Source organism: Bos taurus, chromosome 19 (assembly GCF_002263795.3).
Source record: "Bos taurus isolate L1 Dominette 01449 registration number 42190680 breed Hereford chromosome 19, ARS-UCD2.0, whole genome shotgun sequence".
NCBI lineage: Eukaryota > Metazoa > Chordata > Mammalia > Artiodactyla > Bovidae > Bos > Bos taurus.
Window position 1 is genome coordinate 29076929 of NC_037346.1, and position 17421 is coordinate 29094349.

Below are 17421 nucleotides of genomic sequence, written 5' to 3' on the forward strand. Positions count from 1 at the left end.
TGCTGTGTCCCAGCACAGCCACAGGATGGGGGCTGTCAGTGTCTGTCAGTACAAGGAACAGAGCCTAGAGACAGAAGGGGTGGTCTCTGCCCTCGATGGTTTTACAGGCTGATGAGGAAGGCAAACAAGGAAATAATGAGTAATTGCAAGCTTCATCTGTAATGGTGGAGCCAGGGTCAGAAGCCAGCCAGGTACACCTGGCCCTTAACCTGTGTCACACGACCTTCTAACACACTTAGATGTAACTATGCCAGGTCCCCATCCAAGGCAGGGGTGCAAGTAGGAAGGGGTGCTGGAGGCAGCAGCAGAAGATGCCTTCTACCCTGCTGTGTCTGCGGAAAGTTCCAGGGGTCCCTCTCACTCTTGCTCCCAAGATCATTACCCTCGACCAGCAGCGTCTTCGCTCAGGGACTGACTCCAGCCCCCAGTAACCGTAGTAACACCTGCTCTGCTCCCAGTGGGCCCACTAAGCAGCTGGGGTTCCACCGGAACAAGAGCAGCCCCCAGAATCTCTCTGGGGGGCGTCTTAAGGGGGCTACAGTCGCCACAAAGGCATCCAACCATGGTGCGAGAGCTGTTGAATACAAGTGCAACCCAGCCAAGGCGCCTCCTGCGGGGAGGCCAGGCGTGGAGGCCTCCCTGGAGGCAGAGGCCGCCTTCAGCACAGTAAAGATGGTAGTTTTACATCTAAATGGGCCCTGAACTTCCTCCTTTGCTGTTGTTTAGTCACTCAGTCCTGTCCCACTCTTTGCACCCCATGGACTGCAGCACGCACGCAAGGCTTCCCTGTCCTCCACCATCTCCCGGAGTTTGCTCAAACTCAAGCCTATTGAGTCGGTGACGCCATCCAACCATCTCAACCTCTGTCACCCTGCCCTCAATCTTTCCAAGCATCAGGGTCTTTTCCAATGAGTCGGCTCTTCCCATCAGGTAGCCAAAGGATCGGAGCTTCAGCTTCATCAGTCCTTCCAGTGAATATTCAGGGTTGATTTCCTTTAGGATGGACTGCTTTGATCTCCTAGCTCTACAGAATTTCCTCCTGGAGAGAGGCTAATGGGGAGGGTATGTAAGAGGCAAAAGCCAGACCTAAGGAAGCAGAATAGAAATGTCCCCTGGTGCATACACATCTGGCCTCCAAGCTCCCACTCAGGGCCCCAGGCCCCAGGGAGCCACACCAGGAACCCGAGGATCAGGGGAGCCCAGACCCTTCTTTATAGGGCAGGAGTGTGGCTGGCTGGCTTGGCTGTCATCTGCTCTCGAATCCTCTAGATTTTATGCATGATGTTGGTGCCGAGGGCTGTGAACTGCCATCACCGCCCGTCACTTCCAATCAAGCCCACTCACCGCCAGCCCTACCCGGGGCTCCATTGCTGTCAAGCAGCGCATGTGTCTGCCTCTTCAAAACTTCTTCCAGACCCAGTGGGGTGGGGTGTGTGGGGGGAGGGGGGCAAGCCAGAGAAACAGAATAAACCTGGGTCCTTGCATCTCAGCCACATTGGTAGCCAGACTCAGATGCCTGGTTGTATCCGTCATTGCCACACAGGTCTGCAAATCTTTGCTCCTAGGGTCAGATCGTGCGAGAGGACCCTCACCCCAATCCCACACGCCAGGAAGAGGGAGGCTTGGGCCCGAGCTCTGCGCTCCCCCCTCAGCCCCACCCCTGCAACACTGCCTCCCAGGGAAACCATGAGCTCTGCAGGATCAGGGCTCAGAGGAAGGAGCTGTGGGTAGAGAGAGAGTACTCCCGGGGAGGAAGAGAGCCGAGGTACAGAGGTCTTCAGCCCCGCCGGCCAGCCAGCGAGGACACCCACCTCCAGTCTGGAGATGAGCAGGGCCCTCGGGCTGGCAGCCGGCAGATCCAGGTTCACAGCCAGGGGGCTCTGTTCCTCACTCTCGCTGTGCCCCTCCTCAGTCGCCCCAGCAAAAAGTCCCTAAGGCTTGAGTGTTTATTTCAAACCCAGGGGGGATGCTGATTACAACCCAAACTTTATAGCCTCACCCTGGAGGGACCAACCTAGGAACCTGCATTTTAAACAAGTACCCTTGAAGCTCTGGATGAGAGGCAGTGATGCAGGGCAGTGGGAAGGAGGAGGGAAGGTAGTGAGGCAGGGATGGAGGAGTTGAGTTGCCAGGAGACCCAGGGCCACACCCAGCCCACGCAGACAAAGCCCTAAGCTCTGAGCGAACCCAGGCCCCAGCCTGTGAGAGGCACACCATCACCCAAGGGAGGCATAACCCTCTGCTTCCCCCTTTTCTCTTTCACTCTCCTTCTACAATGCTAACATATTCCCTCTCTTGCACTTTCTCCTCCCTATTTCAGGAAACTTCAGAAGCTCCTACTTTGCCCTAGCACCCTAAGGGCTTTTTGCGAAATTCACCTATGGGAGGTCTGCCCAGGGGGTGGGGTGGGGGTCTCCCACACCCTGCCCATCAGCTCCAGTAACAAGGAAACTGTCGCTGGCCCCACCCTGAGTCACCTGGTCCCCCACCTCAGGGGGCAACTTCCAGGGGGACACTGCCGGTGATAAGAGTTCGGGTCTCAGATATATGCTTTAATATACAGTATTTGTTTATATTGGATATTAACGCATGTATGTGGAATCTAAAAAAAACGGTATAGGTGGTCTTATTTGTAAAGCAGAAATAGAGACGCAGACATAGAGAACAAATGTATGGATACCAAGGGGGAACAGGAAGAGTGGAAGGAATTGGGAGGTGCGGACTGACATCTATTGACATCTATACACTACTGATACTATGAATAGAACAGACGACTGCTAAGAGCCTCCTGCAGAGCTCAGGGAACTCTGTTCAATGCCTTTGCTGACCTAAATGGGAAGGAAATCCAAAACAGAGGGGATGTATGTATAGATATAGCTGATTCACTTCACTGTTCAGCAGAAACTTAGCATGACTTTGTAAAGCAACTCTACTCAAATAAAAATTAATGAAAAAAAAAGGGGGCACAGGTCTCAGCCCCGATGCTTCCTAGCTGTGACCTTGGCTGAGGTCCTGCTCTGTGCCTCAGTTTCCTCATCTGTAAATAGGGCGACGAGGAGACTGGTGCGAACTGAGCACCTACTGTGTGCCAGGCTGTTCTAAGGGCTTTCCAGGTATGAACTCACTCCGTCCTTACACCATCCCTAGGGCACACACGCCCACCATCTCCCCATTGTGCAGACGGGGACACTGAGGCACAGAGAGGCCAGGAAAGCTTCCCCAGGTCACTGCCCAGCTCAGAAGTGCTGTGACTGATACCCTGGCTTCAGAGTCTAGGTTCCCCATCCCCACACCCACCTTGGTCCAATCACCCACCCCTCCCTCAGTGACTGGAGCCTAGAATGGGTGCTCAGAAGCCTAGTGGTGCATAATAAATGCACATGCAGTGGCAGCAATTATGATTGTTACTGTCACTGCTTGCCCACTGCTTCTTCTTCCAAAGTGGATGTGCAGCCTGCATGAGCTGGGTCAGGGGTCTCCCTGCCACTTCCATCTCTGAGGCTGTGGGCAGCATGGCAATGGGCCTAGGGACCCATCCCCCGGTCCCAGCTCTGCGGCACTTGGTCAAAACCACATACCCGGGACCACACTTCTCCCATCTCCAAGTTCTGGTCTGTCTGAGCAGACGGACAAGTTGTTTCTCTACGTGGAGGGATGTTGACATTCAGTGCCAGCTTTCCCCGAGCACAAGGCTGATGTGGGGTGGGGGCAGTGGGGAGGGAAATGGGGGGAGGTCCTCTTCAGCCTCCACGGGGTTGGGGGGCCGGTGAGTCTTGGCGGGCTTTCAGCCCTGGGAGACTGTGTGGCTGCTCTAGGCAGAGGCTGCCTGCTTCCCCATCAGGAACTCTATTCTTAGGGCGCTTTCTCTTGCTTTTAACTTTGACGTCTTCCAGAAGTTACCCCGCACAAAAGCCACCCTGCCACGGCTGTAATTTACACGTCACGTCACTTGCTCAGAGCACAGTCCACCCCCTCCCACCCACTCCTGCACACCAGCTTCCCTTGCCTGCCCTGAGAAAAATGGTTTTGCGTTATTCCGAGCACCATCCTTCCACTTATTTGCCTGGAGAGAAAACGTGAATAAGAAATCAACAGAAGAAGGGCCAGGGCAAGGCAGGGGGTGGGGGTCGGGGGCAGCAGGGGGTGGTGGGAAACTTCAGCTATGTCCAAGCTTTAGAACTTCCCAGATTCTAGGCTGGGCATTGCTTCCACTCAGAGGTTCACACTGCCACGGCAACAGCCCAGCTGTGGACCAGAGTCCCAGCCTGCCACCCCACCTGCCGCGCGGGAGCCACTTACTGTGATGGTGTTTTCCTTGCTCTGCTTTTTGCTTGGTGATGAGGATCCCAGGTTCTGGGGAGAGAGGCAAGAAACATCATCAGAGCTGTTCTCCATATTGGACATCCTTTTTCCTTCGGGTTCCCTGAAGGTGGAGGGATGGGTTAAAAGCCCCGTGCCAGGGAAGTTCGAGGATGCTCCTTCAGCTGTTGTTAACCCCTAAGTCACCATGTTCTGGGAGAGGGCAGGCAGGAGCCTTCCGTGCCCTGGCTTGAAGGCGAATTGGAGGAAACCTCCCAACAGGAGCTCTGAGAAAACTGCTCCAAAGCAGGTCTGCCTCCTCGTCTCCCCATCGGTGGCTGGGAGCATTAACCCTTCAGTTGCCCTCTGCTGGTAAGCAGTTCTGAGAGCTGTCTCCACCTTCAGAATCCATCTGGGAGTAGAGAGTTAAGGCAGACTGTGGGCCACCATCTCCTGTTACAGGATTCAGAACAAGACATCTTATTCTGAATTCCCCACCTTGTCCAACATATCACACCCTGGATCCATGTACCATGGACTGGGGTGCTCGGCCACACCTCCGTGACTTGTCACCCTCCCTACCCCAAGAGCAGTGAGGCTGTGATTTCAGCTTCCATTCCGACTTTGGGGTTGCCTTTTGGGGTCTTTCCTTTGCCGGCAAGAAGACCCTCATCCCAAGGACCACTGGGCCCACCGGACCTCGGCAGCTTGCCTCTAGATCCTGGATGGCCCTGGAATGGAAGATTCAGGATTGCCAGCTGAAAACACCACACTGATCCTAAGAGTCTATGGCCCTGACGGGGAAGGTCAAGCCTGGCTCTTTGCTGTCCCATCAGCCTTTACATTAGGGACTGAGTAGGGTCCCTGAGCAAGATGTGGGATGTGCCCTCCTGTCCTGAGCCACACGTCGAGCTGGGAAGCAGGCTGGCCCCTAGGGCACTGGGGCAGCATTGCATGTGTGTCCTGGGACTCACAGCCTCATTCTGTCTCTAGTGGGATGGAAGAAAGTGGCTGCTAGGCCTTTACAGGGAAAGGCCCAGAAAAAGCGTGGAGGGGCTTCTCTAGCAAGCCCCAGGGAACCAACAGCTCCCATCCCCAGGCCAGCACAGCCCTGGATCACCCAGCAAGATGAGTGTCTTGTGGGGGTGGGGGGGAGCCAGCCCCTTCCTCAGGAACCCAACTGCTCATCAGGCAAAATAAGGAGCTTAAGGGAGTTCCTGCCCACGGTCCCCTCACTCCCGGACTCTTCCCCACTAGATCCACGATCAGTCCCTCACTCCCACCCAGACCTACCATGTCCGGTAACTGAAGTCCACTACTCAAGACTGACATCCCTGGAGTGTCCAGCTCAAAGGGACCTTCATACGTCATCATTTCATAGACGAGAAGATGAACTCACTGGCCTCGATATCCCGTCGAGTTAACTCGGCTCTGAGCCTCAGTGTTACCTGTTGCCAATGGTCCTTGAGCTCTGGAGGCATCAGATTAGCTGAAGACATGCCCCCTGAGTCCTCCTGACCCCAGGAAGTTACTGGCATCACCATCATTGTACAGATGAGGACACCGAGGTCTGCAGAGACCAACGTGTCCAAAGACGCAAGGCAGGTAAACAGAGCAAACCTACACCCAAGCCCGAACGACTCTTTCCTGCCTCCCCACCCCTCCACTTAGAAATCCGGGACCATGTCTTATTTTTCCAGGTGTCTCTGCAGGGCCAAAGAAACATCTCTGTCACCCATACACACTGACTTGGGGACTGCTGTGTCCGAGGCTGTCTGGGATGATGCTGGACACAGAGGTCACCCTCCTCCCCAGAATCTCAGCCAGGACACGAGGGCAAGTAATAGCACTGTGAGGTGGGGTGGGGATGTTCTAAGTCTGGGTGCCGGTCTCTGCCCTCCTAGCTGTGCAGTTTTGGCTAGTGCTGCACACGGGGGTCACAGGGTCCTTCGGGTGGTCTCACGTCTTTGCTGCTGGTGACCTGTGCCTGTTATTTGAATGTCATATACACAGACATCACATACATGCACAGAGACACACATACTCACACACAGACACATACACCCTAAAGCACTCCACTGAAAGGGCCCTGGTGGAACGACATCTCAGCCACGCTGAGAACACCTGCTACAATTAAGTGGCTTCTCTCACCCAAGTACTAACCGGGCCCAACCCTGCTTAGCTTCCGCGATCAGATGCGTTCAGGGTGGCATAGCTGTAGACAGAAGTGGATTTTAATATGATGCCCCACTAAAAGGAACCCAGGCTCCTTGGAGAATCGATTAGTTCCAAAGGCCAGGTGGACCTGGAACTCCTGTGCCAGGAGGTAAAAAAAAAAAAAAAAAAGTGTTAGACAAACGGTGTGACCTAACAAAAGGACACAGACTCCAGCTCAAAGGGGCTTCCACACCCAAATTTGGGACCACTGGAGCGTTAATATGAATAATAACCTCAAAGAATTACTCCAAAAGGTGGACGGAGGAGGGGCAGCATTTTTTTTTTTTTTAACAGGGGAAGGTCTAGAAAACGTATGCAAGGAATTCAAACATGACCACTGGCAAAGCTCAGTGTCAAAGACTCAGGCCACAGCCGTCAGGGATGGTTGAAAAGGCTGAGAGAAAAGGCTGCTAGGAGACAGAGTGTGTGCGTGGCCTGACACTGTCACCCCACTGATCTCACATACATGTGTATGTGTATATGCATGTATTTGCTGCTGCCGCTCAGTTGCCAAGTTGCGTCCGACTCTTTGTGACCCCATGGACTGTAGCCCGCCAGGCTCCTCTGTCCATGGGATTCTCCAGGCAAGAATACTGGACTGGGTTGCCATTTCCTCCTCCAGGGGATCTTTCCGACCCAGGGATTGAACCCAGGTCTCCTGCTGAAGTTAAATGATTGGTCCATTTCTCCTTTATTATAATATTCATTCTACTCTTATAAATGCTTACAAATGTCCATAACAGAAGTTTTTTTTTTTTTTTAATTTCTCTTTCCTATGATTCTAGAAGGTTTTTCTCCTCTTTTTTTTAAAGCTCTGCCCAGCCTGGTTTCCTGGCCTCACCTGGGCTGCTTGGCTGGCACTGTGAGGACCCATCAAGGGTGGTGACAGAGGAGGCAGTGCCCGGGAGACCATGGTTGGTCATTCCCAGCTGACTCCACAGGCCCCTGGCTCTGTGATGTCTTCTGAGCCTGGTCTCCGTGCGTGTGAAGAGTGTGGCTCCCATACTCTCAGCAGGCAGAACCCAGTGTGAAACCTCTCAGTGGCTCCAGCACTACTGAGACAAAACCCAAGCTCCTCAAAACAGCCTCGAGGACTTCTCTGGCCTCCTCTTCTGCCTTCCCCACACTTGCTAACACAGTAAACCATAGTCCCGCTTGGCCTTTACAGCTTTTTCAAAATCATTGCCTCTAAGCATCCACATATGCTGTTCCCTCCACCTGGAATGCTGTTCCCCTACCATCATTCTCGACCAAGCTAAACCTCTGCTGATTTTTCCAGTCTCAACTTTTATTAAAGAGCCCATCTCCAGACATTTCCACCACCACTTGGTCAGGTCTTTAGAGCACACACTCCCCTCCAGCCCCATCACTGACAATATGAAATCAACATTTGTCTCTCTCCAGCCCCAGCTACTAACCTCTATCAAATGAAAGTGTTAGTCACTCAGTCATGTCTGACTCTTCGTGACCCCCATGGACTATAGCCCACCCAGCTCTTCTGTTCGTGGGATTTTCCAGGCAAGAATACGGGAGTGGGTAACCATTCCCTTCTCCAGGGGATCTTCCTAACCCAGGGACTGAACCTGGTCTCCTGCATTGCAGGCAGATTCCTTACCATCTGAGGCACCAAGGAAGCCCTAACCCTGACAAGACAAGGGCTTTATCTGTCTATGACTCAGCACCTGGCAAAGAAATACATGTTCAATAGAACACGAGCTATTGACCAAGTAGGGAAGGAGGAGCCCCACTGAGTAAATGAGCTCTCAGAATCTCACCTCTTCCTTCATCACACACTGTCTCCTCCAACGGGTCCCTTAAGTTTCCAAGCTCTTAGTCCCACTCCCTTTCCTCTCTTCTGCATCTAAAGATAACCTTCCTGGGGAACAGTTCATGGAAAGCTAAAACAGTTGGAAAGTGAGTCACAAGAGTCTAGGCTCTGGTGGGCATATTCCTTGCCTTCTCTGTACCGGCATTGGGATCAGTCAGTCAGTTCAGTCGCTCAGTCGTGTCTGATTCTTTGTGACCCCATGAATTGCAGCTCGCCAGGCCTCCCTGTCTGTCACCAACTCCCGGAGTTCACTCAAACTCATGTCCGTCGAGTTGGTGATGCCATCCAGCCATCTCATCCTCTGTCATCCCCTTCTCCTGCCCCCAATCCCTCCCAGCATCAGAGTCTTTTTCAGTGAGTCAACTCTTCGCATGAAGTGGCCAAAGTACTGGAGTTTCAGATTCAGCGTCATTCCTTCCAAAGAACACCCAGGACTGATCTCCTTTAGAATGGACTGGTTGGCTCTCCTTGCAGTTCAAGGGACTCTCAAGAGTCGTCTCCAACACCAGTTCAAAAGCATCAATTCTTTGGCGTTCAGCTTTCTTCACAGTCCAACTCTCACATTCATACATGACCACTGGAAAAACCATAGCCTTGACTAGACGGACCTTTGTTGGCAAAGTAATGTCTCTGCTTTTAAATATACCATCTAGGTTGGTCATAACTTTCCTTCCAAGGAGTAAGCGCCTTTTAATTTCATGGCTGCAATCACCATCTGCAGCATAGGGATCAGAGAGGGCTAAAAATCACCATAGTATAATATCATATAAGAAACGAATTGCCAGTCCAGGTTCGATGCAGGATACAGGATGCTCAGGGCTGGTGTACTGGGATGACCCAGAGGGATGGTACCGGGAGGGAGGTGGGAGAGGGGTTCAGGATGGGGAGCACGTGTACACCTGTGGTGGATTCATGCTGATGTATGGCAAAACCGGTACAATATTGTAAAGTAATTAGCCTCCAATTAAAATAAATAAATTTAAATTTAAAAAATAAAATAAAATCACCATAGCCCTGGCAGGCAGGCAGGCAGGGGACAGGCTCGGTGTGCTTCTGCCAAGGCCAGCATGACTAGTCTCAGTCTCTGATCCCCTAACCTCCCATCAAGTGGGTCCCCTGCATCCATCACCCAGGTAGCTCGCCCCAGGGCTGCACACTTGCAAACTTCCACTGGGTGGCACCAGATTGCCATCACCTATGCCCAGCCTTTCAGGTCTCCTGGAGCAGGGGTGGGCACCCTCGGGGGCTGCAGGGCACCCAGCCATTCAGTTCCACCCACGATGGTACAGACACATTTCTGGTTTCCATGAAGATTACACATGCCTCCCCACCCCCAAACCTGCCCAACATTCTCATTTTCTAGATTAGCTTTCTCAAGGAGGGGCAGCCAACAGGCAGTAGTAAAAGAGCATAAGAGAGGTGTGACAAGGTACTGTATCTACCCTGACCCAGCATCTCAAATGGCCATGTGTTCATTTACTCACTCATTCATTCATTCACTCTTTCAATATTGTGCGCATGCTCTATCTATCAAAGCCGCTCAGGAGGGTCCAACTCTTTGTGACCCCATGGACTGTAACCCATCAGGCTCCTCTGTCCACGGAATATTCCAGGCAAGAATACTGGAGTGGCTGCCATGCCCTCTTCCAGGGGATCTCTAACTCAGGGATCGAACCCACATCTCTAGCCTCTCCTGCACTGGCAGGTGGATTCTTTACCACTGTGCCACCTGTAGTATTATTAGGTGATGACTGTCATTAATTACAGTTGACAGCCTGGGATGGGGGAGTAAACACTGAGCTTGCTGAAGTGCGCTTATACATATTCTGAGGACCATTTATCGGTAGTGCTCTCTCAATACCAACCCTTCTTAACCTATTTCTATGACTGTTCTCTGGTGCCTTTGTGGACAGCCAGCTCTGCAGGAACACGAACACTTCCACAGCCTAAAAGGCTAACACAGTGCTGCAAACTGGTGGACACATGTATTTTGTTCTCTCCGTGTGCTGCACTATTTATTGTTACGCTGATGATACCTCACCTTCTGCATGTTACCATCCAAAAAAGGAAGACACGGGACTCCACCTGTCCTGAAGCAGCGCTCAGGCCAGGGTATCCAGAGCCGATCTTTCCTGCATCCCCAGCACCTCACCTCTAACTCTTTGTTTCTTAGTTCTCATTGTATCTGCTGTCTATAAAAGTAAAATGTGTTTATTTTAGAAAATTCTTAAAATACTTAAAAGTCTAAAGAAAATAAACATCACCTTTGACCGAGGTTTCTCAACCTCAGCACCCTTCATCTTTTCATCTGGGTTATTCTTTGTTGTGGGGCTCTCCTGCACCTTACTTAGTAATAGCCCTGGTCCCACCGACTACATGCCAGTAAAACCCCCAGCCCAGTTGTGACAACCAAAATATCCAAACATTGCCCAATGTCCCCTGACTGAGAACTGGACAGAAACACCAATGCTTGGGTTTATTTTTTCATCCAGTCACGTGTCTTCATATATGGATGAACTTCCTTCTCCCAAACAAGATGGACCATAAATGCAGCTTTGGGACTTCCCAGATGGCTCAGGAGGTAAAGAATCTGCTTGCAATGTAGGAGACAGGCAGGAGATGGGGCTTCGATCCCTGGGTCGGGAAGATCCCCTGGAGGAGGAAATGGCCACCCACTCCAGCACTTTTGCCTGGGAAATCCCATCGGTAGAGGAGCCTGGTGGGCTACAGTCCATGGGATCTCCAAAGAGTTGGACACAACTGAGCGACTGAACATACATACATATATGCAATTTCGTTCTGCTTTTTTCATTCACTATTATGGTCTCTGCATTTTCTTAAATTAGTACATTTTCTCCAGGAGAATGTGTTTCCATGGCTGCATGGTACTTTGGCCAGACAGACGCTCACTGCCATTATCCATTTTACCCATCCCGTTACTGGACAGTTAGGCTGGGTCAAAGGCTGTATGCTTGAGTGGACAGCTTTACACAGATCAAAATCCCTGTGCCTATTACAAGAACAGATGTCTGGAGGGAAATTCCTGGGTCAAAGTCTTAACGGCAACACAATGTCCAACTGCCTTCCCAGGAGGTTATAAGGATCAGGATACATGTTGCTTTAAATGATTAAGTAACAACTTGAGAGGGTTTCAGGATGGGGGAGTCATGTGTCATTAGAGAAGGAAAGAAGAATGACGGGGGAGGGGCTGAGGGGGCTGTTTCCAATATCCTTCCTAAGTGCCTCTCTAGCTGCTGAGAGACCACGGCAGAACTTGGACTGACAACACTCTGCAGTTGGGTGGCATATGAGCTTCATTTCGAACAGACTGACAGGCTGTGTTCAAAGGGGGGCTCTGCAGGAAACACACAGAGCCAGGGCTGTGACGTGTGCTGTGAGCAGAGGATGAAGGGGACACACATGTGCTGCCACGACTGACTGTGCCCGGATGCTCGCCTGTCAGGACACGGTCCCCCTACCTGAAGCAGCAGCACCCCCTGGGGGCTTGTGAGAAACAGAGAACCTTAGGCCCCTCCCCAGACCTCCTGAATCAGAATCTGCATTCTAACAGGAGGCCCGGGGTGATTTGTCCATCCATCAGTACGTATGGAGCCTCGCCTCACCCAGATGTCCCAATTCTCCTCCAGAGTTTGAACTGAACGGACCTGAGCCCAAGGCTCAGCCTCCTAAGACAAGAACATAATTAGATTTCTGAGGTTTCTCGCCCCATATACCCAGGTTGGACGACCAATTTGCATGTCAGGACCGCTATGGACCTCCGCTGGAGTTTCCTATGGCTTCACCCCGTCCAGGCATAGTTCACCACCTTTTGGGTCCTAACACGTGCTCTCATGCCCCTCTCGCCTGCATTTCAGCTAAGTGTCACACTGGAGCTGCTTTGACCACAAGGGATTTCCTTCCAGGACCAGCACACAGAACCCACTGCTGTTGACAGCAAGCCACTACTGTTATCCCATCACCACCACCACCACCATCCTTGGGGCCTGGCATCTTAACTCCTGGAAGGGCTGGTCTGGAGGCTTCTGCTTAAGGACATCTTGTGGATAATTCATAGATGGACCACGTAAGACCCGTCCCCAGTTCCTCAGACACAGCTTAAGGCCACTGGAAGAACCTGGCATCGAGTCCGGTCTGACCACCTGGTAATCATGTCAACCTGCTCGAGTCACGTATCTGGTCTGAGACTCTATGACCACATCTGTAACACAGGCTGACGCCTCCTTCCTACATTTGTACAAGTGTCGGCTGAGATGACAGGTTGGGAATCTTAAAACACACTCCCATGTCCTTCTATCCTGCAGCTGCCCCTTTCTGGATGATCAAATGTGACAAAATGTTTGACTCAGTTTTACTCTGGGTGAAGTCTAGGGGTAGGAAAGGGTCACGCAGAGAAGGAAAATGGCCTGGACTCACCCATATTCTTAAAGTGTTGGGAAATCTGGACTCCATTAGGAATCCAGACAGCAGGATGGAACCTTCTGCCCCAACACAGAGAGGTTATAATCCCATCCCTGTCAACCCATCAAAAGCATCCTCAACTTCCAAGGCAGTCCAGTGGTTAAGACCCCACATGTCCACTGTAGGAGGTTCGGGTTCAATCCCTCAAGCTGTGTGGCATGGGACGAAAAAAAAAAAAAAAAAAACTACCATCTTCAACTTCTAGGAAAAACCAAACCACAATCACACCATCTCTCTTGCAATCATGGTACACTGGAATGACCTGGATACCAACCTCTTCCTACCTGGGGCAGGACTGGGCTATAGCTACCTGGACCCCTACAGTGTCCCCATTCTAATGATGCCTCCCTGGACCTACCTAAGGGCTGCCCCTACATCCCGGAACAGGGCCCCTTACCTGGGAATCACCGGTGGATTTTCGGACACTCATGTGGGCAGTCTCGGGAGGGTGCGCTGGGGTCCCTGACGTGTGGTATCCATTCACTGCGGGGACAGAAACACCACTCAGATGCTGCTGCGCTGGCCACAGATAGGCCCCTCCGACCTTGCAGACCACAGTGGGCAGCTGAGGCCCCTTCTCCCACCTCATTGTCTACCTCTGAGGGGTCTTGCACAGCCAGGACCACCTCTCTGGCTCTCACTCCTATCTGTGGTGCTGGAGATGGGTTGAGAGCATCTCCCAAGTGCCAGCACCCAACTACTGATCTCTTGGGGGATCTTTTTGAACCAAAGAAAAGAAAGATGCTCAGTAGGAGGAGAGGCATCACAGTCCAACAGTCATCGCCAAAAATAACCTCATCGGCCGTGATCACTGGTGTGGATCAAGGGTCCAGTCTCTCCCTAGAGTCAGGTGGGGACACCCCCACCCTCTGGCAAATCACCGCCCCCTCAACAACTCCCCGCCCAAGGACTTCCTCCCCCTCCCCTACTGGAATGTCAGTTTAATGACAAGAGAACTGGCCTCATGGGTTTCTAGGAAATTTGGCTTTGCTAATTAAGAGTTAGGGGATCATATGACAGCCTTCATGAGTCCTGGTTTTGCTAAAATTAAGACAAAAAAATATTCAAGGCTCTAAAAGTCTCTCCCTATGACACTCACTCATGCTCCCAACATGAGCTGATACTCCTGCTCTTCAAAGGAGGATAGGGAGCCCTGGTCTGCAGTATTTGCCAATTTCTATGGCCTCAAAGCTCCCAGGGGGGCCTATCTGAAGCCCCCAACACTGCTGCCTGGTCCTGACATCACACATACACACTGAGGCCCACGCATCCTCAGTTCCCAGAGGCGGTGCTGCCCTCTCATGGATACAGTTATTGAAGCCTCAACTTCTGCATCTGTAAAATGGGAACACTTCTACCTAGTCTCCAAACCCACTCTGTTGGGATGAAAATCCACACCTGCAGAAGGGATCCGTTCAATTATAAAACACTTCATGAAAAGAGAATGGATGAATCCTCTTTTCACGAAGGTCCTTAATCTAGTGGCCTTGAGCCCCAAGCTTGTATGATCTCTGGACACCAGGAAAGCCATCTTCCTGACGCCCCAGGCTTTGGAGGATTTGCTACAACACATCACTGCAGGTCAGCCTGAAGAAAGATGGACACACTGATGTCCACTCGTGGGTCTTGCTGCCAGAACCCAACAGAGAGGGAGGAGGTAAAGGAGGAGGGACTATAGTTACGACCATTTGCCCATTCTTAGGGCAAGGGCCAGGGGCAAGCAATGGGGTGTGAAGGCCACGCCACGGAGAGCCCTTTTCATCCTGGGGGTGTGTCCCCCATTCTCCACCAACTGCAGGGAAAATTTCAGGGCACCCGTGAGCAGAGATGCACTCAGCAGATTCCCGGGGTAACTGGGTCTCTCCTGATCCGACAGTTGGCCGGGTACTCTGGAAGAAGGGTGGGCACAGACAGACCAGGAAAACAAAGCATTGGCCACACAGCGGGGGCCCAGGGCAGTGGCTTAGGACACAAGAAGGAACAACAAGTTAGGTTCACGTGGCCAACCATGCTCCTGGTCTATACTCAGGGCCCTCAAGAAGCTGTTGATTCTATCCAAGAGTCCTCTAGGTAAAAGGCAGGGGTCGGGGGTAGGATTCCAAGGGCAACACTGAACACTGAGGCCTCAGAGGACAACCTACCCAGGTTGGCACAGGCCGTGACAGCAATGGCAGACTAGACTGGATAGATAAATACTACTTATGAGGCAGTCATAACATTCCAGAAACTTAACTTCTCAAGGAGCCCGGCACTAAAATGGACAAAACGCAAATGCTGGAGAATTCGAAGGCAACAGTAGGAAACCTTAATACTGCTTTCAGGCTAGGACTGATTTCGTGGACAAAAGTCAGGATGTGGAATGTCTCAGTGATTTAATTTAAACGGCTGATTGAACTAGATGGATTAAACATCATACCCTATAAACAGATAATCTCTTTTTACTGAGAAGCCACGGTACATTAAAAATGTTGGGCCTACTTAAGCCATAAATAAAGTATCAATAAATTGCAAAAGGCATAAATAACACAAGATATATTATTTGACTGGAAAGCAATAAAAGTAGATAGAAATAATGAAAGAACAGACAGACAAGGTCCCTATCTCTCCCCCTACCCTGACCCGAGAAGCTTGGACATTTAAGAGAATGCCCTCTTAAAAAATAATCTCAGGTCAAAGAGCAATTTCAAACTATAATTACACAATATTTTGAAAATAATGAAAAATAACATATCAAAACAAATGGGAAAGGGCCTGAATTATATTTGGAGGAAAATTCATAGCCTTAATTATTGCATTACCAAGGCCAAGAGAATAAAAATAAATGGACTAAACATTCAACTCAAGAATTTAGAAAAAAATTTAAAAGCCAATAAAATTAATCCAAGGAAAACATGAGACAAGGATATAAATATGGCAAGAGAAATTAATAAGTTAGGAGACAGGATGATATTAGCAACTCTGGCTGGTTGAGGGGTTGAAGGGTAGAGAATGACAAAGATAAAAAAGGCAGATCAGCCTAATTTGAGAGTGAAAGAAGACACAAATGCTTAAAATTGGGAATTAGACTGCAAACAGAGACTTTTTTTTTTAATGCAAGAGATTTGATCTGTAGTTCTATGCTAATAAATACAAAACCTTCCATGAGATTCAAATGATCAAAATGATTTCAGAGAACACCAGAGACACCAAAACAAGTAAAACATTTGAAAAAGGACCTCCCTGTCAAAAGACATCAGATCAGATGGTTTTATAAGGCAAAGTCATTCAAACTCTTGAAAGAAATATATAGGCTTACACTGCACAGTATAAATACACCTGGTGACTTTCTCAGTTTATTCTACAAAGACAGCATTGCCCTGATCCTAAAACCCACCAAGGACAAGAACAAAAATGGGACCACAGTTCAGTTGACTACGAAAATGAAATATGAAAGCTCTTACCTGAGCAGGCCTTAGTTTAGAAGCAGTCACTACCTTTAATGCTACTGGGTCCTTGTAACCCAAGGTGGTCCCCATCTTCTTGAGGGCAGAGTCTTTCTGATCCTCGCTTTCTCCCACCACAGCACCCCCCCAAAAAGTGCACCCTCAACATGCCCTTGTCCCGCCTGCAGCCTCCCCCAGACTGGCGGCCCCCACGCTAACAGCGGCCAGGAACCATCTAATGCAATGGCATTTGCCCCTAATCCATCCCCTTGTTCTCGCTTCAGTTCTGGCCTGTCAGCGGTTGGCTAATTACCACTCATGTCAAAACAATTACTGGGAAAGAAAAACTAATTTTCCATTCAACCATCTCTCCCCATACAGCACCTCTCCTCTAACACCCTGTCTCACTGCATTTTACTCCAACGGTCCCCACACCTTCATCCTTGGGGATCTGAACCGTTACAGCTCGCCTGAGATGGTCCCAATGGGCATCCCCATGCCGCTGGGCCCCCTGGCTTACTGAGGGTGAGGTCAAAACTGAACACGGCCAGAGGTGGGTGCTTTAGAGGCCTCCAGCCTCCCAGGGGTAAAAATGAAATAGAATATAGTCAAAGATCACTCATAACCATAAGGACCATAATTCAGTTGGGGATACAAGAAAAAAACATATATAAAATACCAAATTCAGCTGTTTTTAAGATAAGAAAAGGGAACAGAAAGCTCTATCTAGTAACTTTAGTAACTTCAAACACAAATAGAAACACACACACACATACTTCATTCCTCTTTATGGGAAGTTAAACAAAGAGAGGGCTCTCTACAGTGAGAGAAGGGGGCATATAATTTGTGGAAAGGAGAAGTCATTTGCTGGTGGAGCGGTGGATAAAGAAACAGAAATAAGACCAACAGAGAATTGCCAGCATCATCTGCGGCCCAGAACTCACCCCCTCCCTATAACTCTGACTCCATTCCCCAACTCCAATTTGCCATGTAAGATGGTTTATTCTCCAAGCCCCAATGTCCAGGTCCTGTTCTCTAAAACACCCTAAAGATAAGACTTAACTCTTCCAAACAAGAAAACCAGCCCTGGATGCCTCCAGCAGGTGTGGCTCATCTCCTTTGTCTCTGGAATAAACAAGTAACTTCTTTCCTCAATGTAAAGCCATCTGGGAAGCC

At 50.4% G+C, this 17421-nt stretch overlaps 1 protein-coding gene across 7 annotated transcripts in view; it reads right to left on the reverse strand.

Moving 5' to 3' along the window:
• The window catches only part of GAS7 (growth arrest specific 7), a 209993-nt gene that overhangs the window by 35791 nt on the left and 156781 nt on the right, over positions 1–17421 (reverse strand). For 5 of the 7 annotated variants that reach the window (XM_005220391.5, XM_005220394.5, XM_005220392.5 and 2 more), the window contains exons 4-5: positions 13221–13306; positions 4300–4353 (exon numbers count right to left, since the gene is read on the reverse strand). In XM_005220391.5, the coding sequence (XP_005220448.1) occupies positions 4300–4353; positions 13221–13306 (140 nt within the window). 7 annotated transcript variants of the gene reach the window in all.